Source organism: Gorilla gorilla, chromosome 17 (assembly GCF_029281585.2).
Source record: "Gorilla gorilla gorilla isolate KB3781 chromosome 17, NHGRI_mGorGor1-v2.1_pri, whole genome shotgun sequence".
In the NCBI taxonomy this organism is placed as follows: Eukaryota; Metazoa; Chordata; class Mammalia; order Primates; family Hominidae; genus Gorilla; species Gorilla gorilla.
The window spans coordinates 78,235,349-78,260,890 of record NC_073241.2 but is presented as its reverse complement, the minus strand read 5'-3'; the positions used below and the strand labels follow the sequence as shown (position 1 = coordinate 78,260,890).

General features: G+C 49.6%; 1 protein-coding gene across 2 annotated transcripts in view; it reads left to right on the top strand.

Annotated features, from left to right (window-relative positions):
• The first annotated feature begins 18,862 nt into the window (after positions 1-18,862).
• The window catches only part of SMAD7 (SMAD family member 7), a 32,114-nt gene continuing 25,434 nt past the window's right edge, over positions 18,863-25,542 (top strand). Inside the window, exons 1-2 of one of the 2 annotated variants that reach the window (XM_019014265.4) lie at positions 18,863-21,074; positions 22,407-22,460. In XM_019014265.4, coding sequence (XP_018869810.2) covers positions 20,462-21,074; positions 22,407-22,460 — 667 coding nt within the window. In that variant the 5' untranslated portion in view covers positions 18,863-20,461. The remainder of the gene's footprint in view (positions 21,075-22,406; positions 22,461-25,542) is intronic. The other variant, XM_019014264.4, reaches the window with a different exon arrangement.

Here is a 25,542-nt window from a genome sequence, read left to right as displayed (position 1 = left end):
TGCCTCAAAAATAAAAAATAAAAATAAAAATTAATTAATTAATTAAGTTGATTTCCAGCATTAAAACTTTAGAGCTGGGAGAGACCAACACTCCTCTCTTCCCTCCCCCAATGCTCCCCCAGGCAAATAAATTTAGAGAGTTCAAACAGTTTACCTGGGGGCATGAGGCCATCAGAGCCCTGGGGTCCTTGCTCCCTGTCTAAAACAAGGGCTGTCCCACTGGGCCTCTCTAGGGAGCAGTAAAACCCCTTTCTTTTTCTTTTTTCTTTTTTTTTTTTTTTTTTTTTGAGACAGAGTCTCACTCTGACGCCCAGGCTGGAGTGCAGTGGCGTGATCTCGGCTCACTGCAAGCTCTGCCTCTCGGGTTCACGCCATTCTCCTGCCTCAGCTTCCCCAGCAGCTGGGACTACAGGCGCACACCGCCACACCCGGCTAATTTTTTGTATTTTCAGTAGAGATGGAGTTTCACCGTGTTAGTCAGGATGGTCTCAATCTCCTGACCTCAGGTGATCCGCCCGCCCCTACCTCCCAAAGTGCTGGGATTACAGGCGTGAGCCACCGCACCCGGCCCTGAAAGTTTTTACGTTGTGAAAGAACACCTATTGTGATAGTACACATAAACATTTTTTCAATATTTCATTTTTGTAACTAAGGAAGAAAATGGCAACTCTTTGTTTGCCATTGTTGAGAGTTGACTAGGTTGCCAGCAACTTCTCCAGAGGTCTGGGGATGAGTGGGGTTGAGTCCAGCTGAGGGAGAAGGAATGAGGGTCACAGCCAAATTCCCCACACTCAGGAAACCCCATGGAGGGTTTTGGAGGAGTTTCTGTCCCGAAGAATTTTACCATAAAACCCACAAACCAGTGCTTTGAGAACTGGGTTCTACTCTAAGGGTATTTTTTTTATTTCAATTTTTTAAACTTTTTTTTTTTTTTAGAGCATTTTAAATTCACATGCATTTGTAAGAAATACTATGGAAATATCCTGTGTAACCTTCACCTAGATTCCCCCAAAGATGTTAATCTTGCACTAAGATTGTCTTGTCTTTTGTGTGAGCTGAGGGAAGATCACCTAACCAGAATCTCTTCTTGTAGAGTTAAGAAAACCACCAGTTGTGGTGGCTCATGCCTTTAATACCAACACTTTGGGAGGCCAAGGCAGGTGGATTGCTTGAGCCTAGGAGTTGGAGACCACCCTGAACAGCATAGCAAGACCCCTGTCTCTACAAAAAACCACAACAATTAGCTGGGCATGGTGGTGTGCGCCTGTAATCCCATGTACAGGCTGAGGTGGTTGGGTCACTTGAGCCTGGGAAGTCGAGGCTGCAGTAAGCCGTGATAGTGCCACTGCACTCTAGACTGTCTGACAGAGTGAGACCCTGTCTCAAAAATTAGATAAAATAAAATATAAATAAAATGAAGGCCTGCATTGTCCAAGTGACTTTCTCAAGATCACACCTGGGAATGACAGGGTCTGGGCCTCTCTCTAGGTCCCTGTGGCTCCATCTATATGAGATTCCATTTTCTGTTCCCCAGGATCCCTGAGGTCAGGTCAAGTTGGCAAGTAGACATAGACATATTCTACCCCCCAACAACCTTTTCTTCCAGTGGTCCAGCAACAAAGGTCCATTTTCCACTCATGCTCTGTGTCCACCCTGGGTTGCCTGGAGGGCTCTGCTCTGGTCATCTCCACTGAGGGTCATCCCATCTCTAGGTGGGCACGATTGCCAGTGGCAGGCTAGAAGAGCAGGGCAATAGTGTGTGGCTCTGCCACTCACATTTCACTGGCTAAACCAAGACACATTGCTACCCTCACTCCAAGGGGGGCCGGGCCGGGGGTATGCAGTTCTACCTTTCACCTGGGAATGGAAACAGAAATATCTGTTAAGCAGCACTAATGAACATTCCGATATCCTACATCTATCAGGAGAGATGGGATGCTTTGAGTCAGTCACTGGCAATCTTCTTTATTTGCATGATAAGAGAGCTTCTTTCTGATTTCGGCTTTTTTGTTGTGCTGCCTTTTTTTTTGGCAGGCTCCCAGAGTGAATGGGCATTGGTCAGTGGGGCTTGTGGCCCTATCTCCCCAGGGAGGGAGAAGATCTGGGGAGGCATGCCCCCATCCCCAAACCAATGAGCTCCGGAAGCTCCTCCTGGAAAAGCTAATTATTGAGGTAGGAAAAAAGGAAGGAAGGGACTGTCATTAAAAACACAAGGGAGAGAATGGTTCTTGTATATTGTGATGCTGATTAGACTCCTTCCTCCCTCCGTCCCTTCTTTCCCCCTCCTTCCTTCCTTTCTTCCTTCCTTCTTTCTTTCCTCCCTTCCTTCCTCCTTCCTTCCTTCCTTTTTTCCTCCCTCCCTCCTTCCCTCTTCCCTTCCCTTCCTTCGTTCCTTCCTTCCTCATTTCCTCCCTCCCTCCTTCCCTTCCCTCTCTCTTCCCTTCCCTTCCCTTCCCTTCCTCATTCATAGCTAGAACATTCCAGACCCAAACACTGCAGTCTGGGTGGCAATTATTAACGGAAATGTAGACCAATTGAGGTTCCCAAAGGAGGGTGACCATGAGCTGGACGTCCTGTCCTGGGATGATCACCTGACAGAAGAGAGAATGTTCAGTTGATAGGAGAGAGGGTGAAGGAGGATGCAGGAAAGGTGTTCAAGGAGGGCTGGCAGGTGGAATTAGATTACATTTGTTATGCAGCTGCTGAAGGTAAGAGTAGGATCAACAGGTAGACATTAGGAAAGACACAGTGGCTCATGCCTGTAATCCCAGCACTTTGGGAACAGGAGACAGGAGGATGACTTGAGGCCAGTTCAAAACTAGCTTGAGCAACATAGGGAGGCACCGTCCCTGCAAAAAATTTTTAGAAAATTAGCCAGGTGTGGTGGTGCACACTTGTACTCCTAGCTACTTGGGAGGCTGAGGTGTGTAGGATTGCTTGAGCCCTGGAGGAAGAGGCTGCAGTGTCATCACTGCACTCCAGCTTGGGCAACAGAGCCAGACCCTGTCTCAAAGAAAAGAAAAGTAGCTGGAAGTTATAAGCGGTAAATTTCAACTCAGATTGGAGTCAGCCTTTTAACTAGAAAGTTCAGCAAGGAAGAATGGGTTTCCTTGAAAGCAGGGAACTCACAGTTCCTGAAAGTCTTCAGACAGGTTGAATGTCCTTTCTTATCGATTATTTCTAATGTTATTCCCAACTCTGAGTCCACAATTCCCAAGAAAAGAGACTACAGAATCTCTTATTTCAGGATCTAAAATTTCATCTTTAAATGAGGTCATCTACCTTCTAGCCTAAGAGTTGTTTTTTTCCATGTACAGCTAAATTTTATTAATAATAATATTGATTTTTTTTTGAGACAGAGTTTTGCTCTTGTCACCCAGGCTGGAGTGCAATGGCACAATCTTGGCTCACTGCAACCTCCGCCTCCTGGGTTCAAGTAATTCTCCTGCCTCAGCCTCCCGAGTAGCTGAGATTACAGGCGTCCACCACCACGCCCAGCTAATTTTTTTTTTTTTTTTTTTTTTTTAAGACGGAGTCTTGCTGTGTCGCCCAGGCTGGAGTGCAGTGGCGCAATCTCAGCTCACTGCAAGCCCTGCCTTCCGGGTTCATGCCATTCTCCTGCCTCAGCCTCCCGAGTAGCTGGGATTACAGGTGCCAGCCACCAAGCCTGGCTAATTTTTTATATATATATTTTTAGTAGAGACAGGGTTTCACTGTGTTAGCCAGGATGGTCTCAATCTCCTGACCTTGTGATCCGCCCACCTTGGCCTCCCAAAGTGCTGGGATGACAGGCGTGAGCCACCGCGCCTGGCCTAATTTTTGTATTTTTAGTAGAGACGGGGTTTCACCATGTTGGCCAGGCTGGTTTTGAACTCCTAACTTCAGGTGATCCACCTGCCTCGGCCTCCCAAATGGCTGGGATTACAGGTGCAAGCCACAGCGCCCAGCTGATGGTTGTTATTTTTACAGCTAACACTTATAGAACACTACTATGTGTCAGGTACTTTTCTAAGAACTTTTATGTATTTTAATACAATTATTAATTTAATTCTCAGAACAACCCTACAACGAAAGTGCCATTATTATCCCCCCATTTTACAGATGTGAATATTAAGTCATAATGACTGTAAGGGGCAGAGCCAATGTTTGAATTGGGGTAGCCTAGTTCTAGAGTTTAGAGTTTGTGCTTCTAACCACTGCCTTTCTTGATGCCTCTTTTGATGGTACCCAGTGAGGTTTAGTGATGTGTCCAAGGTCACAGGGTTAGTTGAGTGATGACACTTGGTGTGGATGGAACCTCATCTGCTGGCTACCCAATGTGGTCAGTGTCAAAGACTTTTATCACCTGTGACCCAAAGTGCTGGTATTACAGTTGTGAGCCACCTAATCTTCTGTTCTTGTCCTTTGAGTAGATATCTAGATGGATTACTGGGTCAGAGAATTGGAACGTTTTTAAAAATTGTGGTAAAATGCATATAATTTACCATTTTATGCTTGAACCTGGGAGGCAAATGTTGCAGTCAGCCAATGTCGCGCTATGGCACTCCAGCCTGGGTGACAGAGCCAGACTGTGCCTCGAAAAAAAAAGAAAGAATTTACCATTTTAGCCATCTTAAAGCATATAGTTCAGTGGTATTAGGTATATTCACATTGCTGTGCAAACATCACTACTATCCATCTCTAGAACTTCTTCATCTTCCATAATTGAAACTCCATATCCACTAAACAATAATTCCCTGTCCTCTCTGCCTGGCCCCTGGTAACCTTGATTCTACTTTTTTTTTTTTTTTGAGACGGAGTCTCTCTGTGTTGCCCAGGCTGGAGTGCAGTGGTGCGATCTCGGCTCACTGCAAGCTCCGCCTCCCGGGTTCACGCCATTCTCCTGCCTCAGCCTCCCGAGTAGCTAGGACTACAGGTGCCCGCCACCACGCCCGGCTAATTTTTTTGTATTTTTAGTAGAGACGGGGTTTTGCCATGTTGGCCAGGATGGTCTTGATCTCCTGACCTCGTGATCCGCCCGCCTTGGCCTCCCAAAGTGCTGGGATTACAGGCATGAGCTACCGTGCCCGGCCGATTCTACTTTCTATACTCTGAATGTGACTACCTCATATAAGTAGAATTATGCAGTATTTGTCCTTTTGTGACTGGCTTATTTCACTTAGTATGTCTTCAAGGTTTATCCATACTGAAGCATGTGTCAGAATTTCTTTCTTTTTTAAGGTTGAATAATATTCCATCATATATATATGTGTATGTGTGTGTGTGTGTGTGTGTGTGTGTGTATAGTGGACTATTATAGATGGAAACTATATATATGTATAATTTACCACATTTTGTGTATCCACAGGAACATTTTTAAGGCTCTTGATTCAAATTGTCTGCTGCTGTCCAGAAAGATGACACCAACTTACACATCCGATAAGAATGGATGAAATTAAAATTCTGGGCCGGACGCAGTGGCTCACGCCTGTAATCCCAGCACTTTGGGAGGCCGAGGCTGGCGGATCACGAGGTCAGGAGATCGAGACCATCCTGGCTAATGCGGTGAAACCCCATCTCTACTAAAAATACAAAAAATTAGATGGGCATGGTGGCGGGCGCCTGTAGTCCCAGCTACTTGGGAGGCTGAGGCAGGAGAATGGCGTGAACCCGGGAGGCGGAGCTTGCAGTGAGCCGAGATTGCACCACTGCACTCCAGCCTGGGTGACAGAGCGAGACTTGGTCTCAAAAAAAAAAAAGAAAAGAAAAGAAAAGAAATTAAAATTCTGAAGTTTGCATACCTAACTCTTCACTTACGGTATCTCACAGTCTAATTAATTCATAGCCACATGCATAGAGTTTATTGCATTTGCAACTATGCAGCATCAAATTGTTGCAAAGGGACCTCTGGAAAGGACTGTCCTTCCTCCCAATGTGTATGCGTGTATGTACATGTAATACATGTACATATAATGAAGATTACATACATGTATAATTGTATTATATACATATATAATTGTATACGTATATAATACATTTATATAATCTTCAATTATATGTATATGTATTATATATACATACATACACATTGGGAAGGATATATATATAATTGAAGATACAGAATTGAAGATGAGTATATTTAATATTTATCAAAGGGTAAAGGCGCTCATCCACAGTTTGGATCAGAGCCTCAAAATCTAAATTCATGCCACGAATAGCGTTTTTCAGATGTTGACTTCCTAGGATCCTATTCTTTTAAACCTGATTCAATTTTTGTGCCTATCAAGACAGACACCAAAGATTTTATTTAGGAGGAAATATGTGGTATTCTTTTTAAACTTTTCCAAAGACATCACTTATGTGATCTTACTTGGTTTCTACAACATTCCCAGCCCCAGGAGGCAGGCAGAGTGATATTGCCAATCACATTTTTGTAGACACAGGCTCAGAGAAGTGACATTACCTGCTAGATGTCACACAGCCCATCTGGGATCCCAGGGCTCAAGCCCCTGCCCTCTGGCCCTGAGTCCTGCCTCTGTCTGTGGACTCCCAGCTCTTGCTGTTGCTAGAGTGTGCTGCTCCTTTACTTGGCATGTCCACATTCCTGGGTTGTCCAGGAACGCACATTCTTGGAGAGGAAGGGGAATAGATATTTTAGCCACATACAACACTCTGAGCTTGCCAGGCACCTAATAGGGACACTCAATAAATATTAATTAAAGAATGCAGCCACATTGGCTTATGTGCTGGCCAGATCCTTTAAAGTGTCAAGGATATTCCTTGAGAGACTGAGTGTTAGGCTGGAAGGCTGTGTGGAGGCGGAGAGGACAGAAAAGTCCTGGAGTAATGGAGTGCATTCTCTTGGAAGATGAAAATATCCACCCGCCCCAGGGGGCCCCTATCTGTCACTGTCACCAGGAGAGAAGGAGGAAGGGAACATATGTCTGTTGAGTGCCTCTGGGACCTGTATTTTTCTTGCTGGGGTGGGATTTATTCTGCTTCTCCCATACTCCTGCATCTCCAAGGCCAGTGGAGGACACCAGGGGACAGCTGGCTGAGATCAAGGGTGAGTGCGATTGGTGGGGTGTGGAGTGGGGTGGGCGGGAGATGGAATGGGTGTGCCCACCGTCTCCTAGCGTCATGAGGGATTTACTGCTCATTGAGTAGGTGTTCCTTAGTGTCTCTGGCTTGACAGCAGAAGTCTACTTGGATAGGCAGTTCTGGGCACGCACAGCCAACTGTCGGGGCCTCTCCCCTAGTCTGAGTGTTCATGCTCACAGAGCTGGTGTCCCCTGGAATCCAGGGACTCGGAAGAGGGGGAAACTAAGCTGGAAGTGGAGAGTGAGGCAGAGGCCTGGGTAGGGAACCCTTGGGGAGCCCCCCCCCAGACTGAGGGCTGCTACCCAGTAGACCAATGTGCCAGGAGGAGGAAGGATGTGGGGACAAATGGGGATCTCCCATTCCACCCAGAGCCTGTGACTACCCTCTCTTTGCATTGGGAGGTGTTGCATGCAGAAAGCATAAGCAAGGCAAGTGAGGCTCCTCTGGGAAAGCCAGAACCTAGACATTGATCAGGCTCCTGGGGCTTTTTCAAATGAGCTCATCCCTGCTTTCCTAGGCCTCTTTTGGCATTGAATGGTATTTCCCTTTGGTTCTTTCAAAAGCAAGATGTGTTTGTGTAATTTTAAACAAGTGATCAATTTCAGATTAACGTCAAGGAATTTCTTCATCATCTCCATCATCAAATTCTACTTAACATGCTCTGCCCATTCCAAGAAAAAAAGAGGAATGAACGTGAACTCTTTTTGTACATACAGCCATTTACTCAAAAAATGCAGCCGGCAGAGATTCCACAGCTGGAAAGCTGACTGGTAAGCACCCTGTGTAAGTGAACACGCTCAGTGGGATGGAAGGAAGAGTACTGAGGGGACGCGGGAGGGAGGGAGAGGGCTCCAGGTCACTCAGGGTTTTGTATGCCCAGGAAGGGAATTTGTCTTTGATCCAAGGGCGTGCAGAAGCCCCGCTGGGTGGTTGTGCACTCAAATCAGCACTGAGCCCCACCGCCTGGCAGGGGAGGGGGACTGAGTGGGTCTGAGGAAGACAGCAGAGGCTAAGGTGTGGACCAGTCCCGGACAGATGCTGGGTGGTTGTGGTGGGTGAGACTGGAGAAAAGCAGATAAGTGGAGAGGCATTTTGGAGGTAAAATGGATAGAATTGGGGCTGGTAGGATAAGGGGTAAGGGAGAGGTTTGTTGTCCTTGGTTTCTGGTTGTTGTCACTGGATGGTGAGGAGTGAGCTTTCTGAGCGTGGAGCTCTGGAGGAAAAGCCTGTTTGGGAGTGTTAGAGGAGTTTGAACCAGAGCAACTCCATCTTGAATAGGGGCTGGGTAAAATGAGGCTGAGACCTATTGGCTGCATTCCCAGAGGGTTAAGGCATTCTAAGTCACAGGATGAGATAGAAGGTCGGCACAAGATACAGGTCAAAAATACCTTGCTGATAAAACAGGTTGCAGTAGAGAAACTGGCCAAAATCCACCAAGATGGCGACAAGAGTGACTTCTGGTCATCCTCACTGCTACACTCCCACCAGCGCCATGACAGTTTACAGATTCAAGGTAACGTCAGGAAATTACCCTATATGGTCTAAAAAAAGGGGATACATGAATAATCCACGCCTTGTTTAGCATGTCATTAAGAAATAACCATAAAAATGGGCAACCAGCAGCCCTTGGGGCTGCTCTGTCTATGGAGTAGCTGTTCTTTTATTCCTTTACTTACTTTTTTTTTTTTTTTTTTGAGATGGAGTCTTGCTCTGTCACCCAGGCTGGAGTGCAGTGGCGCGATCTCAGCTCACTGCAACCTCTGCCACCCAGGTTCAAGCGATTCTCCTGCCTCAGCCTCCCGAGTAGCTGGGACTGCAGGCGTGTGCCACCATGCCCGCCTAGTTTTTCATTTTCTTTTTAGTAGAGACAGGGTGTCACCATGTTAGCTAGGATGGTCTCCATCTCCTGACCTGGTGATCCGCCCGCCTCCGCCTCCCAAAGTGCTGGGATAACAGACGTGAGTCATCATGCCCAGCCATTTCTTTACTTTCTTAATAAACTTGCTTTCACTTTGCACTGTGGACTTGCCCTGAATTCTTTCTTATGCGAGATCCAAGAACTCTCTCTTGTGGTCTGGCTCGGGACCACTTTCCTGTAACAGGAGGAAGATGGCCTATCTGGGACCTAATGAGCTCAGGGTGCCTTTGAGATATTGACCAGGCAAGTGGGACTGGAGAGCAAAGCAGAGACCTAATTTTTTTTTTTTTTTTTTGAGATGGAGTCTCAGTCTGTCACCCAGGCTGGAGTGCAGCGGCGCAATCTTGGCTCACTACAACCTCCGCCTCCCAGGTTCAAGCGATTCTCCTGCCTCAGCCTCCCAAGTAGCTGGGACTACAGGCACATGCTACCACACCCAGCTAATTTTTTGTATTTTTAGTAGAGATGGGGTTTCACCATGTTGGCCAGGATGATCTCAATCTCCTGACCTTGTGATGCGCCCGCCTCGGCCTCCCAAAGTGCTGGGATTACAGGCGTGAGCCATCGCGCCGAGCTGAGGCCTGCTCACGTTCTGCCTCTTTGGCTGTAATGGTGGCTGCCTGTGAGAGGCATGGGTGGCTGGCAGCCCAGGTAGAAGGAAGCCTTATCTTTCTCTTCCTCCCCTTTTGTATTCTTGGAATTGTGTACCATTGTGCATGCATTGCCTATTCAAAAATCAATCAAATAGAAAAAGCAAAGAAAAAGTACCAAATAAGATGGACTGAAGATGGAGACTCTCTGGGCTATGTAACCTTTATAATCCCTTCTGGCTTGAACCTCATTTTACTGCATTTCTCCAGATTTTTCCTTTATGGTCTACCAGACTCTAACAACGCTAAATAACATCATCTTCCCCCAACTTTGAAAGCCTTCAAAAGAAATGTTTATGGGATAGAGGGGGATCAAAACTAAATTGGGCACTGCAGAATCCTGCCCACTGGGTAACTCCTCTCCATGAAAATGAATCCCTCTTCACTTCCTCCTTGTATCTCGTAATTACCAGTGGAGATATTTCCAGGACACGGGAAAATATGTATGACTCATAGTAGTACTAGAAAAGAACTAAAAACACTTACATTGTTTCCTCACTTATCCCTCTCTTATTCCAACAGGGAAAAGATTTCCCTAGGTTTATTTGTTTGTTTTTAAACTCAGACGCTAGCCTTACCTCTTTGACAGAGTTCTAACTGGTCCTTATAAAACCCACACAAGGGGCCGGGCATGGTGGCTCATGGCTGTAATCCCATCACTTTGGGAGACCGAGGCGGGCGGATCACTTGAGGTCACTTGAGGTTCGAGACCAACTTGACCAGCATGGTGAAACCCCGTTTCTACTAAAAATACAAAAATTAGCCAAGTGTGGTGGTGCACACTGTAATCCCAGCCACTCAGGAGGCTGAGGCAGGAGAATCACTTGAATCTCGGAGGCGGAGGTTGCGGTGAGTCACGATCCTGCCACAGCACTCCAGCCTGCGCCACAGAGCGAGACTCTGTCTCAAAAAACTGAAAACAAAAAACCCCCACACAAACAAAATCCCAGCCACTAGAAAAAGTAGCTTCCTTCTTCATTACCCTATCACTTGGACAATTATCTCCTCTAAAAATTCATTTCCTAGGCACGGAAGATTAGGCAAAATGTGCTTATTGGGCAGCTAGGACCTCAGAATCCATGATAATATGATAATTAGCATCTGTATACCACTTGGTTTACATAGCACTGGGGCTCTTGTGGTGTGAACGTCTCCTCCCAGCAACCCCACCGTGAGGACTTTGTTCTTGGAGCCTCACACTGAGTCTGGCACACAGAAGACACAAGACATTGTTAATTCAGTGTTTGTTGTATGAGGAAGGTAGACAGACTAGAAACAGACTTCCCTAAGGTCTTGTAGCTAGCAATGGCAGAAAAGTCTATTGAATCCTAAAGCCGAGCTGAGGGCCTTTCTATTCTCCTAGGTCTGCGTTGGGAGAATGAGCAAGATGCCTTAGCCCTCACTCCTTCGGTGGGTCCCAGCACGTGCCAGGGGCAGCATGTGCGGTCACCTGTATGACCCCTTTGCTCTAGTCCCAATTCCCTACTACAGATAAAACATCATTCACCCCTCTGCAGGCTTTCTGTTCTGAATCACGATTACCAGCATGTCTCATAGCTCAGATCCTAACCAGCACTTACTAGGCAGAATTCAGCACTTAAGTGACCCATTAAGGACTTTTGGCAGAGGAATGGGAAAGATAAAAATAGGAAAAAAAATCAGAAAACAGAAAAGGATAATTTGGTAGCCCAATGTGACCAGGAACTTGGAGCTGCCCAGTTGAGTGGCTGGAAGCTGGAATGAAGAACTTGTCTGCAACATGGCCAGTGAGAAATAACACCAGGACCCATCAGGGTCCATCTGGGTTAGGCTCAACACTGATTTCCTTGCTTTGCTGTCTTTAAAATCAATTTTTTAGTACCTGTAGGGATCAGCCAACTGTATGTCTCACCGTCTATATGATAATGGCAAATAATAATTTTTTGTTGTTGGCATTTGAGAGCATTATTTAAGTACCCCCATTACTGAGGCATCTCAGCCAACTTCCCTGCTGAGGGTACTTCCCCTCCACTTGTCTTAAAACTGGCACAACTTCCTAACATGAACCAATTTGACTCAAGTAAGGCCTGCTCTTGATCTGAGGGGTGGAGATCGTGGCGATCTCTATAGTTATTTGAGGAGAAACTTCTCTGTAACCGTAGACGATCTAGTGTTTTTCCTCCAATGTTTTCTACGGAGACAACTGCCTTCTGAGGGAGATGCCCTCCCAGACCACCCACTGCAGGGACCTCACTTTCATCACTGACTTCCTATGGCTTGGGAGTGTTTATAGATAAAGTTATACACTTAAGTGATAAGTGTGGCTTGGGTATTGAAAAGTTAGCTCAAAGAAAACAAAATTTCGTTCCTTTTTTTTTCTGTCACTTAGGCTGGAGTGCAGTGGTGCAATCTTAGCTCACTTAGCTTAGCCTGAGGTAGAGGCAGCCTCTACCTCACGGTCTCAAGTGATCCTCCCACCTCAGCCTCCAGAGTAGCTGGGACTACAGGCAGGCACCACCACCCCCAGCTAATTTTTGTATTATTATTATTATTATTATTTTTGAGATAGAGTCTCTCTCTGTCGCCCAGGCTGGAGTGCAGTGGCACAGTCTCGGCTCACTGCAACCTCTGCCTCCCGGGTTCAAGCGATTCTCCTGCCTCAGCCTCCTGAGTAGCTGGAATTACAGGTGCGAGCCACCACGCCCAGCTAATTTTTGTATATTTAGTAGAGACAGGGTTTCACCATGTTGGTCAGGCTGGTCTCGAACTCTTGACCTCAGGTGATCCACCTGCCTCAGCCTCCCAAAGTGCTGGGATTACAGGCGTGAGCCACCACGCTTGGCCATAATTTTTGTATTTTTTGTAGGGACGAGTTCCCACTATGTTGCCCAGGCTGGACTCCAACTCCTGGGCTCAGGCAGTCCTCCCACCTCAGCTGTCCAAAGTGCTGGGATTACAGGCGTGAGCCATCACACCAGGCATTGTTCCAGGTGTGGTGGCTCATATTTATAATCCTTTCTTTTTTTTTTTTCTTTTTGATAGGACAATTAGGACTCTGATCACCTTTGCCTGGCTAGTCAACTCAGCTAATCTAGTCTAAAATATTTCTTCCTTTGGGAAACCTTTTGAGGCCTCTCCCAGACAGAATGAGTCCCTTGACTTTCTGTTCTTAGAGCCAGTGCCTCCATTCTTGCTGCTGGGGTAACACTGATCCCATTTCATGAGAGTTTGTGGCTCTCCTAGACTGTGGACTTCTTGAGGGCAAAGGCTGATTAATACTCACATTTATAACCCTCAGAGGTCTCTCCTGGATCCTGACTCCAATCAGCTCTGAATCAGTGCTGGCTAAATGAACTGAAAATCATGTGAACACATTTCTGTTCCAAAAAGCAAAGCTCTCATTTTCTCAGATTGGGTAGGCTCCTTCCTGTGCCTGTGTCATCCTGACAGCCGTATTTATCTTTTTTTTTTTTTTTTTTTTTTGAGATGGAGTCTCACTCTGTCGCCCAGGCTAGAGTGCAGTGGGGTGATCTCAGCTCACTGCACCCTCGGCCTCCTGGGTTCAAGTGATTCTCCTGCCTCAGCCTCCCAAGTAGCTGGGATTACAGGAGCACACCACCACACCTGGCTAATTTTTTTGTATTTTTAGTAGAAATGGAGTTTCACCATGTTGGCCAGGCTGGTCTCAAACTCCTGACCTCAAGTGATCTGCCCGCCTTGGCCTCCCAAAGTGCTGGGATTACAGGCGTGAGCCACTGCGCCTGGCCCTGACAGCAGTATTTATTAGGCTGTCCATCCCAGGTTAGGACTTGCACCTGACTGATATCTGGAATGACTTTTGATTAGGATGGGCATGTTTCCTCGCTGACTCTGGCCAGGCTCATGACGAAGCAGCCTCCACCCTTGCTGTCTGGGATGAGACATTGGCCTCTGTTGTTACCAGCCTCTTCCTGTAGCAACTGCCTCACAGAGAGAGAAGCTGTCTATAGCATCATTTCCACGTGGGACCTTGCCAACTTGTCCTTTTCTACAAGGACATCAGAACAACGAATTTCAGGAAATGAGAAAAGCAAGCAGAGATTTTAAAACAATTTAAATCTGTTCATTTTTGAATAAGTAACACATTCACATGGTTCACAATTCAAAAGGTACAAAATTATACAGAGTAAAATTCCCCTCCCAGTTCTGTTCTTCAGCTGTCCAGGGGCCCTCCTTGGAGGAAACTGCATCTATATGTGACTGTAGATTTGAATGTCTCCATTGTCCTCACTCTTTACTTTTTCTGGATGTTTCTCATCTCCTCCATAGCAACATTCATTTCATCCTGCCCCCATTCCAATCCCTGATACCTAGTTGCATGCTCTGGATAGGCACCTGGCAAATGTTGGGGATCAGCTGACAGCTTGTCTGTAATCCAGGAATATTTGTGGGGTCCGGGCTTATAGTATCTTTGTTTGATAGTGAATTAGATGCATTTTCATTCACTTATGTTCCTGTTCTTCCAAGAGAAGCCAAGAGCATTGATTGTCCCATCAGCCTTCCTTGTACTGTCTTCTTTTCATAAGCCATCACTTCCATTTGTATTGTTGCCAGTTGTGCGTGGTTTAGGGCTCACTCACACATTTTTCAGGGGATGATTGTGCAAGAAATGTTGATGTTTTCCAATACTTTTTTGGCCTCCTCAGTGGTTTCTTCTTTTGGCTTGTGCAAGAAAAAAATCTTTACCCCTGTCCTCACTCCCATCAACACACATCCATACATGCTTTGGGGCCTCTCTCTGCCCTTCTCTTCTGGAATCCACTGACAATGAGCAAAGAACTGAAAGGCAGAATCCTGTCTTCTCTAGACAGGCACTTTTCAGCTTTTACTTATCATTGTTTTGAGGTGTCAAGAGTTTTGGAGATTTTTTTCCCCTCCTCTTTCTCTCTCAAGTCAGGCCCCTCCAGAAGCCCGCCTCTCCCCTTGGCAGGTGTGGAGAATTCACCTGCTTTTTTGGTCACTTCCTGTGCACTCTACTGCCTTCCCTGGCTGCTCAGAAAACATGGGCCTTGGAGCAACTTCCCTCGACTTCCTCTCTCCTCTAGATTCCTAGCCAGCAGCCGGTCAAGAGGCAGCCCCACAGTCCTCTGGGCAGCAGGGGCCGGTGATTAAGTAGCCAGGTCTTTAGCTGATTCCATCCTTGTTTGTCATAACTCTGCTGCAAGTTATTTTGGTCTCTGTGACTTGTGGCGGCACCATGATTAGGGTTTGATTACTATCACCAAAGCGACTAAAAGATGAAAATAGAAGCCACAACAGGAAATAAACAACTGCAAATGAGCTATTTTATTCCATATTCCCTGCCAGCAAATGATTAGAATCAAACTCATTCACAATAGTTTGGTGAACTCTTAAACTTTTTTCTTAAGGGTCAGAATAGTCTGAAACTGCATGTTTGTTGGCCTCCTTTGTGCCTGTGGAAGGGAAAGAAAGAAACTACCTTTCTAGGCACACCAGCCTGCCGGGAATTCCTCTACTGCCAGGCTTCTGGCTTCTTTCTTGGAGAGGAGAGGAATAAGAATGTGATGGGGTGGGGCTATCAGGAAGGTTGGGATGTTAACTGATTCAGGGGATGCCAGGGAGCTATAAAGCAGCACCAATCATTGTAGCTACTTGCTCAGCACCGCACCCAGCTTCTACCTAGGGTAGCAAAATGGAAGAGGAAAGCCGTGTAGAGAGGGGTGACACCTGAATTAATACACCTACAATTACACTATATGGGAACATATCTCTGCAAGTACATGCATGTTCCACCCAGACAAACCGTGACGTCAGACTCCACTCTTGAAACACCCATGAAACCTACCTGCCCTGTGTGTGCTCCGGCCTCTCATTACAGAGCCTTAGCACTACTGGCCAGATCTCCAAAAGATTCTTCAGATTCTCCATTTAGCCAAGAAACTTAATTAGAATTACGACCTCTACTTTCTCTGCTTATTTAAGTCCTTTCTGTTGCTATGAAGCCTGGTCTGACCACTCTCAATAAGTGAAGATCTTTTAGGGAGATCCAGAACAGAGAGGGAATGGGACCCTAGAGAGCGGAAACTTGCCCAGAAAACCTTATAAACCTTGCCAAGTGCTCGCCTAACGTGGGGATTGCTGTTGGCCCAAGTTGCTTAACCAGTGAGTGGCAACGCCCCAGCCTGGAATCAGGTTTTCTGACCTCTAGTCTGGTACTCTTTCTAAGCCTTTCTAAGGTGAAAATATGATACATTTCCCAGACACCTTAAAAATCCCATTTCTGGGCCGGGCGCTGTGGCTCACGCCTGTAATCCCACACTTTGGGAGGCTGAGGCGGGTGGATCGCCTGAGCTCAGGAGTTCGAGACCAGCCTGGGCATCACGGTGAAACCTTGTCTCTGCTAAAATACAAAAAAATTAGCGAGGCGTGGAGTGCCCGTGTAGTTCCGGCTACTAGGGAGGCTGAGGCAGGAGAATTGCTTGAACCCAGGAGGCGGAGGTTGCAGTGAGCTGAGATCATGCCACTGCCCTCTAGGCTGGGTGACAAAGCAAGGCTCCATCTCCAAAAAAAAAAAAAAAAAAAATCTCATTTCTGCTTCTTTCGTCTTCCCTTGCCTATCGTGATAGGCCTCCCAAAGTGCTGGGATTACACTCCTTCTCCATTCTCTCCTGTGCTTTCTCAGCTGCTGTCTTCACAGGTTGCTTCTTAGAATGTTTTTTTAATACACACACAAGGTTTCAATGCCCTTTTATACAAGCCATATTTTAATTTACAACAAAATTATGATGTTATACAACTGCAGCTTATGTGGCCTTACACAGTAAATGTTCAGAATGGCAGCTTCTGTCCGTCCAGTAGAGTTCTGCACTGCTTGGCATCCTACTGTCTTCCAAGTCAGTAAGTGTTAGGATCTCCTTGCCTGGAAATGATCATGTAAGCAATGTTGCTGATTTCCTCTTGAATTTATATTACCAAAGGTACTTTTGGTGGGGTGGAGGAAGGGTTCAAATGCCCCTTAAGCCCTAAGTGTTGATTTCTAAATATTTATTAAGCATCTACTATTGTACTAATATGTTAGAAATCTTTTTAATTGCTAGAGGGGGAGAGGACTTGAGCTCTAAAGGCGGCTAAGATTCATTCCTGCCTTTTCCTTTTAAGAACATATAATTTAGCCGGGAAGATGTACATTTCATCTTTACTTTTCTTTTTTTCTTTTCTTTTTTTTTTTTTTTTTTTTGAGACAGAGTCTCACTCTGTTGCCCAGGATGGAGTGCAGTGGCGCAATCTCGGCTCACTGCAACCTCCGTCTCCCGGGTTCAAGCAATTCTCCTGTCTCAGCTGGGATTACTGGCGCGCGCCACCCGCCTGGCTAATTTTTGTATTTTTAGTAGAGACGGGTTTCACCATGTTGGCCAGGCTGCTCTCAAACTCTTGACCTCAGATGATCCACCTGCCTCGGCCTCCCAAAGTGCTGGGATTACAAGCGTGAGCCACCGCACCCGGGCACATTTCACCTTTTCTAAAGATTATTTTAAGGCCAGGTGCAGTGGCTCACGCCTGTACTCCCAGCACTTTGAGAGGCCGAGGCAGGTAGATCACTTGAGGTCAGGAGTTCCACATCAGCCTGGCCAACATGGTTAAACCGCGTCACTACCAAAAAATACAAAAATTAGCCAGGTGTGGTGGTGCGCGCCTGTAGTCCCAGCTACTCCGGAGGCTGAGGTGGGAGAATCGTTTGATCTGGGGAGGCAGAGGCTGCAGTGAGCCGAAATCGAGCCACTGGACTCTAGCCTGGGTGAAGAGTGAGACTCTTAAAAAAAAAAAAGAAAGAAAGAAAGAAAGAAAGAAAGAAAGAAAGAAAGAAAGAAAGAAAGAAAGAAAGAAAGAAAGATTCTTTAAAGCCCCCAATGAGTTTCACTGCTGGCCTGATCTCACAATTCTCAATGGCTTTTTAAAAAAATCGTATTTCACTGAATATGAAGTGAGGTTAGATCACCATGCCAACTAGTGGCCTCATCAATACTGATGTGTGTGTATTTAAATCATTACGTTTCTCAGAGCCATCAGCTTTCACGCTGTAAATGCGTTTATGCCCTAGCAATGCCATGCCCGTTTCTATGCAGTAACCCGCCAGCTTGGGTATATGTTTCTTCGGGACCTGGGGTCAAGGAATAAACTCTCTGACTCTAAGCACCTTGAAAGCTACGAGGCCCAGAAACAGGGCCTGCATGCAAATGAATGCCCTAGGCAGGTCTGCTCGCTGGGTAACCTTCCCGCGCCGGGAGGCAGGGTGGCGGGTGGCGGAGGTCTTCCGGGCCCGGGAGGAAACCTGCCCGCGGCGCGCAGGCGAGACCCCACCCCCGCTCCCCTTCTCCCACCGGGATGCTGCCCCTCGCAGCTCGTCAGCCGGCCAAATGCATTCCAGAGCTGTGCACAAGACACACTTCTCCAGGCAGTCCTAGAAACCGGAGCCCGGAGCTGAGAGGGCGGGAGGGAGCGCGCGGCCGCCGCTGAGGTCATATTCACGCCGCCTCCCCGCCCTCGGCGGCTGTTCGCCTCAGCGCACACTTCCCAGGGCCTCGGTCCAGTCCGGTATAAATGTCTTTTAAACCGAGACAGCGCTCTCCTCCCCTTGCCCTCGGGCGCGGCCAAGGGATCCACCGCCAGGGCCTTTAAAACAAAATGAATGAAGCGCTAGGGCGAGCGCGCGCGAGATGGCCACCGCGAAGCCCAGCCGGGTCGAAATCGGGCCACCGACCCGCTCGCTCAGCTCCAAAACTCGCGGCGAAGCCCGCTCGATGCTCCCTGCTTTTCCAATTTCTCCATGGCTCCGGCCGGGGCTCAATCCATTCTGGGAGCTTCTCTGCCCCCCACCTATCTCTCTCCCCTCCATCGGTACCCCCTCTACAGACCCGGGAGGGGGTGGCGGTGGCGGGGGGTTGGGGGAAGAAATAGCTTTTAGAAACCCGATCTGTTGTTTGCGAAACACAATCGCTTTTTTTTTTTTTTTAAAGCGACAGGGTGTCTAGACGGCCACGTGACGAGGCCGGAGCCGGGCGCGCCACTGCGCAGTGGAACCAGCCGAGCAGAGGGCCGGAGGGGGGGTGCGGGGGGGCGGGGAGGAGGCGGCGGCGGCTGCGGCGGCTGGGGGCGGGGGAGGGAAGGGGGAGGAAGGGGGAGGGAAGGGGGCGGGGGCGGGAGGCCTTGCGGGAGGCGGTGAGCCCCGGGCACACTCGCTTGCTGCTCGGCGCACGGAAGATCCTGTCCCCGAGCCGCGCCAGCCGAGCCAGCCGGGCGCCGTGCTCGGTCCGCTCGCCGCGCGGGAGAGAGCTGCCCGAGACAGAGGCCAGTCCGCCGGCGCCGAGCCGCCGAGCGCCCGGCCCCTGAGCCCCTGAGTGCGGCGCGGCGAGCCCCTGGCGGCGGCAGAAGGACCGGAGCGCCAGGAGAGGGCGGACCGGGGACAAGGAGGCTCCCGGGCGCGACGAGGAGAGTCTCGGAGGAGGAGGCGCCGAGAGGACACCGGGGCCTCCTGCCGCCGCAGCTGGGTTGAGGCGAGCAGCCCATGCGGGGATCCTCGGCGGCCAGCCGCGGCCAGGGGAAGGGACACCGGCGGCCCCTGCACTAGCAAGCAGCTTGTGCCCGGGGGGGCGAGAACGCGCGACCCGTCTGGGGCCCTCTGCCGCCGCCGCGCCACCCTCCCCCGCGCTGTCAGCCCCGCCGGGCTCAGCCGCCGCCGCAGCATCTTCTGCCCCTGCGCCCCCGCCAGCCTCGAGGAAGTCCCCGCCGAGGACCTGGGCCCCCAGGAGCGCAGGAGGAAAGACCAGAGACTCCCCTAAACCACCCAGATGCGCAGGATTGAAGCGGTCTAGCCAAAGCTTTCTGTGGATTAAAAAAATACACGATTTTTTTTTTTTTTTTTTTTGGCAGAAGAAAAGGAGAGGAAGACCAGCGGGGCTTTGCAGGGAAACGGGGGGATGTAACTCGTGGATACATTTTTCCACCCATCAAACATCTTGTTATACTTTGTAAACATTTTCTTTTTTTAAACCCCAGTTCCAGCCGGACGCCCCCAGACCTCTGAGGTTCGAGGAGGTGGTGTTTTTCATTTGGGGCTTTGCATATTTGGTTGTTAGGTTTTGCGAGAGGCTTCTTATTTCGCCAGACATCTCATGCGGGGTGAAGTCCACTCGGCCCCCTCCCCTGAGTCTTCGTGTGCACGGAATTCGAGGAGATCCGGTTACTAAGGATATAGAGGAAAAAAAATAAATCGCGTGCTTGCTTTTTTTTTTTTTAATTGCCTGCTTCTCCCCACCCCCAAATTAAGTTGCTTAGCAAGGGGGAAAGAGGCTTTTTCCTTCTTCCAACAGTCCAGCCGAACGCCTTTCGTTTTTTGCCCCCGCGGACCTTCCATGTAGGAAGCCGAGGCTGGCGAGCCCGACATTCGGGAGCCACTGCGGGGGGGCCTCTTTTTGGGGAGGCGCCGACGGGGGCAGTCTCGGCCGTCCCCAGGGAAGCGGCGGCCGGGTTCCTCCGGGGCGCGCCGGGGCCGGAGAGCCGCGCAGGGCGCGGGCCGCGCGGGGTGGGGCAGCCGGAGCGCAGGCCCCCGATCCCCGGCGGGCGCCCCCGGGCCCCCGCGCGCGCCCCGGCCTCCGGGAGACTGGCGCATGCCACGGAGCGCCCCTCGGGCCGCCGCCGCTCCTGCCCGGGCCCCTGCTGCTGCTGCTGTCGCCTGCGCCTGCTGCCCCAACTCGGCGCCCGACTTCTTCATGGTGTGCGGAGGTCATGTTCGCTCCTTAGCAGGCAAACGACTTTTCTCCTCGCCTCCTCGCCCCGCATGTTCAGGACCAAACGATCTGCGCTCGTCCGGCGTCTCTGGAGGAGCCGTGCGCCCGGCGGCGAGGACGAGGAGGAGGGCGCGGGGGGAGGTGGAGGAGGAGGCGAGCTGCGGGGAGAAGGGGCGACGGACAGCCGAGCGCATGGGGCCGGTGGCGGCGGCCCGGGCAGGGCTGGATGCTGCCTGGGCAAGGCGGTGCGAGGTGCCAAAGGTCACCACCATCCCCACCCGCCAGCCGCGGGCGCCGGCGCGGCCGGGGGCGCCGAGGCGGATCTGAAGGCGCTCACGCACTCGGTGCTCAAGAAACTGAAGGAGCGGCAGCTGGAGCTGCTGCTCCAGGCCGTGGAGTCCCGCGGCGGGACGCGCACCGCGTGCCTCCTGCTGCCCGGCCGCCTGGACTGCAGGCTGGGTCCGGGGGCGCCCGCCGGCGCGCAGCCTGCGCAGTCGCCCTCGTCCTACTCGCTCCCCCTCCTGCTGTGCAAAGTGTTCAGGTGGCCGGATCTCAGGCATTCCTCGGAAGTCAAGAGGCTGTGTTGCTGTGAATCTTACGGGAAGATCAACCCCGAGCTGGTGTGCTGCAACCCCCATCACCTTAGCCGACTCTGCGAACTAGGTGAGAAGTTGTCCCCCTACCCCCAACATTTTCCGGAGCACCAGTGCTGGAAGAAAAGCCCCTAGGGCAGGGCGTTTGTGCAGCCATCCCTCCAGGGGGAGTGTGCATACCCTCCTGGGAAGAGACTGGGGGCTGAAAGTAGAGAAGGGACAAGGGGAAACTCAAAGGGCATTCCCTGGGGGTTCCCTTCCAGGTTTTCTCCTGTGTTGCCCCGAAGGGGTCTATGGGCACTGCTCCTGCAGTCTGCGGTTAAAAAATTAGACGCCTTCATTTCCGGATCAACAAGGGGGTGCAGAGGGAGTTGGGGGGGGTCACGCCTCCCCGCACCCGGAAAGACGTTGAGGTGTGTGGCCGAGTTGGATTTGGTCCAGGCCCGCCAAGGAAGGCTGGGAGAAGCGTGCTATAAAGGCTGGAAGGTCTCCGTATTTACTCCTTTAGTAAATACGGAGAATCACGTCGAACACTAGTGGCCCAGATACTGTCGTGGCCGCGCACCTTTGGAGTTTTGGGGCAAAGAGAGTTGGATGGAAGGCCGAACTGGGTATCTGTCTCCTTTCAACTCTGCCAGCCCCAGGGTGCAGAGGAACAAACAGGCAGGAGAAGTTGGGTGTCCCCTACTTTTTCCTTCCTTCCGCACAGATAAGTCTGTAGATTAGTGGGGCCCCGGCGCCTCAGTGACGTTGTCGCCTCTTACTGCGCTGGGGCCTGGGCTTCTCGGCTGAGACCCTGAAACTCCTTTCCTTTTATCCTCTCAGCTTTCTCCATTCCTTCCTTTACTCTACGTCTCTGTACACAGAGTGTGATGTGAGGGTTCACCCCGGGCGCCCGCAGATCCCCCACGTTCCCCAGCACGCTTGGGATGCATCTCCCGAGTGCGCTAGGAATGGGCAGCCCGGTGTCCCCCGCGCGGGTGCCGAGCGGACCGGCGGGGGCAGAGGTGAATTGCACGCCTGGGGGGCGGGCCGGGGCGGGGAGCCGAGGTTGCTGGGAGCTGGGTCTGGAGTCCGAGGACGGGGAGGGGGCATGGTCGCCCCCCGCCCTGTGAACTGTGAAGTGCGCGGCTCCGGCCGAGCCGGTGGTTTCCAGCCGGGCCAGCCGAGCGCGGCGGCTGCGGCCGCAGACGTGGAGGAGCGGAGCGCCGAGGCTGGCGCCAGGCGGCCTCTTTTGTTTATCTGACAGCTAAATATCAAGGCAATCACCGCCTCGCGGCCCTGCCTCCAACCCCCACAGCTAAGACAAACAGTTGGGCTAAAAGAATGCCTCTGTTATCGTAAGTTTCTATCTCTCTTCTCATGGCTGGGCCTTTATTTTCTCTTGCTTTTTTAATTTCAGAGTCTCCCCCCCCTCCTTACTCCAGATACCCGATGGATTTTCTCAAACCAACTGGTGAGTAGATGATTTTTAAAATATCCTGCTTATCTTAAGTTAGAAATAGAGCCTCTAGAACCTGGCTTTTTGTGTGTAGGCAAAGGCTTGGGGAGGTGCTGGGCTTGCTTCACGTTGGTTCTAGGTTTCCTCTGTTGGAAGTTTGGTGAATTTTTCTGTTGTGGCTGGGTTTTTGTTTGCTGTTTTTGCAAAGACGTTCCCTTGATATGCTTTACATTTTGTTCCGTTTTCATGTATTTGTGCTGTGTAGCCGGTGGGCTCAGCTTTAACACGTGGAAGCTTTAGTCCAGAGAGAAGTGTCTTGGGAACCAAATAGGACTGGTTGATGGGGATAACTCGGAGACTTAGTGAGTGCCAGGAGCATCAGTGGGAATAATGGAAAGGGTGATTCGATAGATGGGAAGACGGTTTAAAAAGGTGCAAAGAAGACTTTGGTCTGGAGTAGACACTAGAACTTTTCAGAAGTATAGGCAACAGCCAGTAAAAGGGGGGTAGGTTCCTCCTGCTCCAGTCACCTGCAAGTCAGTCCTCTCCCGGGGTTTTCTCAGTATTCGCCATAGGGGCTATCAAAGTTTGGAGCATAGCTCTGCCTGTCTGGTGCTTTGTCACTGGCTGGCATGAAGCCACGGCAGAAGCCCATTTGAGACTGGCACCAGCCCTGTTGTGGTTGTCTGCATTCAACTTCTGGCCGGCAGCAGCACAGGGGTCCATCCTCTGGACATCACAGTGCTGGGTACAGGGTCAGCAAAATGAACTTGGGGGTGACAACAAGGACAAACCCAAATTCCTGGAGCTCCCTCTTACAGTAGGAGATAGATCTGTTTGCTAAAAGTACAGGTTGTATGTAACCTTGGTTTTTGTGCCTGTATACTGGTGCCTGAAAAAACATTAATACTTGGGACATTTTTATTTTGCCAAGGTTCTGGGAGAAGGAAAAGTGAAGGGTTGGGCACCATTTAGCTCCTGGAATTCTGCAAGTCCTTCCGCCTCCTGCGTTTTGGCTGTTGGGCCTTTCCCCCCACTAATTAAAAGTTTTGCTGGGGCGTTGTCATAAATTAAATACTTTAATGAACGTGTAACCGAAGCCCATACTCTGCAGCCAGTCCTCCTGGGACTCTACCAGCTCCCTCAAGTTGGGAAGGCGTTCCTGCTTGCCTGGTGCCGGTCTAATAAGTGGCCAGCAAAGCATGTGATATTTTGCTTTCGATTTACAAAACACCAGATAAATGGTTGTTAATGAGGAGATACCCAGCTCTCTGTATTTGTAACAAACGTTAACTGGAATTACCAAGTTCTGTTTTCCTAAAGACTGTAACTTGACTGGGTTTTGGCTTAAAGAATCAAGAATTCTTTTATGAAGTTAGTTTTCCAAGGGGCCACCTCTGACCTGTTTTTGTTTGTCCTTCCATATTCTTCAAATTTGGAGGTTTTCCTTAAAAGAGAGAGAACAGTGACCTTAGCCCCAGGGATAAAGACCAGCAGGGGTAAATGTTCCCAGAAACCTCCAAAAACCATAGAAAAGAAAGGCCATGTTCCCTTGGGTTTCCTGCAGAGACACTGGGATAAATCTGTTCTCAGGATTTAAGCAGTCATTCTGCCAGGCCAGGGCCTCATTTTCGGTGAGTGGAGTGATATATTTATTCATTAGCAAGTGTTGACATTAGGTAGCAAAATGTGTGTAAACAGAGAAGCCACAAAGACAGGAATGTGCCATTTCCAAGGGGGAGAAAAGTTCTCCAGATCAGCCAATAGGAAGTGATTAACCTGCCAATCGGAAACTAAGACAGCTGGTTACTCACCCAAAACGTTTTGTTGAAAATAGAACAAAAAAAGAAATGAGAAAAGGCGCTGCTGTGTAAGAATTTAGCATCAGTAATAGAAAAAGCCCCCACGAAGGGAATTGTCCTGCCACACTGGAGGACAGCCAGGTCTGGAGCTGGAGCACACCCACCTCTCACAGGTCTGGGGCTGGTTTTGCCAGCTGCTGTGGCCGGGGGCATTGAGGTCAGACCACAGGTGGGCGCTGACCCAGGTCTTCATCCCCATTTTGCATATGGGAGGATGTTTGGCCCAGGAATCTACATGGACCATTTACATTCTTCAGTTTCTATGTCCCCTAGGTTGAATTTTTGGTCTTGGGTTACTAGATGAAACAGGCACAAAGTTTTACAGTGGACAACTGTTAAAATCTTAAGCAGTTGCACAACTAAAGGAATACATCCTGTGAAGTCTCCATCTTGGGAAAAGGTGATGGGAATGGGGCTGGGGCCTGGTACCCTGCAGCCTTTGGAGACACAGAGGGCTCAAAGCCAGGAACTCCATTTTGCTATAATTTAAGCCACTCCACTCAGCATCTGGGAGGCCTGGACTTTAGACACCTAGGTACTGTGTGGTCCAACCAGCAGAGCCTTCTTTGAAAGAGTGTTCACATGACCGAACCTAGGGGAGGCCAGTTGTGACTTGTGGCTGTCAGAAGTCAGAAAGACACCCCCACCTCCGCATCCCACAAGAAGTCAGAATTTGCTGTTTAAAGCTGGATCTCGGGGATAGCTGTGTGGGCTCTGCTTCCCGTGTTTCTTTGTATCTGATGGTCTGAAAGGTTTGAAGAATGGCTGGCCTTGGGGTGTTGCTGGGTGAGCTCTTGAGGGACCCAGGTGGCCAGTATCCATTGGCAGATCCAGCCTGCAAATCCAGGTCGGAAGTCTGGCGTCTTGACCTGAGATCTGGCACTGCGTTTCCCTCTTAACCGAGGTCCCTCTTAACTTTTCTAGGCCTCTTTTAAAATCAGCATGATGAAGAGATTAGGTCATTCATTCATTTATTCATTCATTGGTTCATTCATTCATTTTACAGGCATGATGATGTGCCTACCTAGAAATTTGAGGATTCCGATGCAGTGCTGTGTTCTTTTTTTTTCCGAGACAGTCTCACTCTGTGCCCAGGCTGGAGTGCAGTGGCCCGATCTCGGCTCACTGCAAGCTCCACCTCCCAGGTTCACGCCATTGTCCTGCCTCAGCCTCCCGAGCAGCTGGGACTACAGGTGCCCGTCACCATGCCCAGCTAATTTTTTGTATTTTTAGTA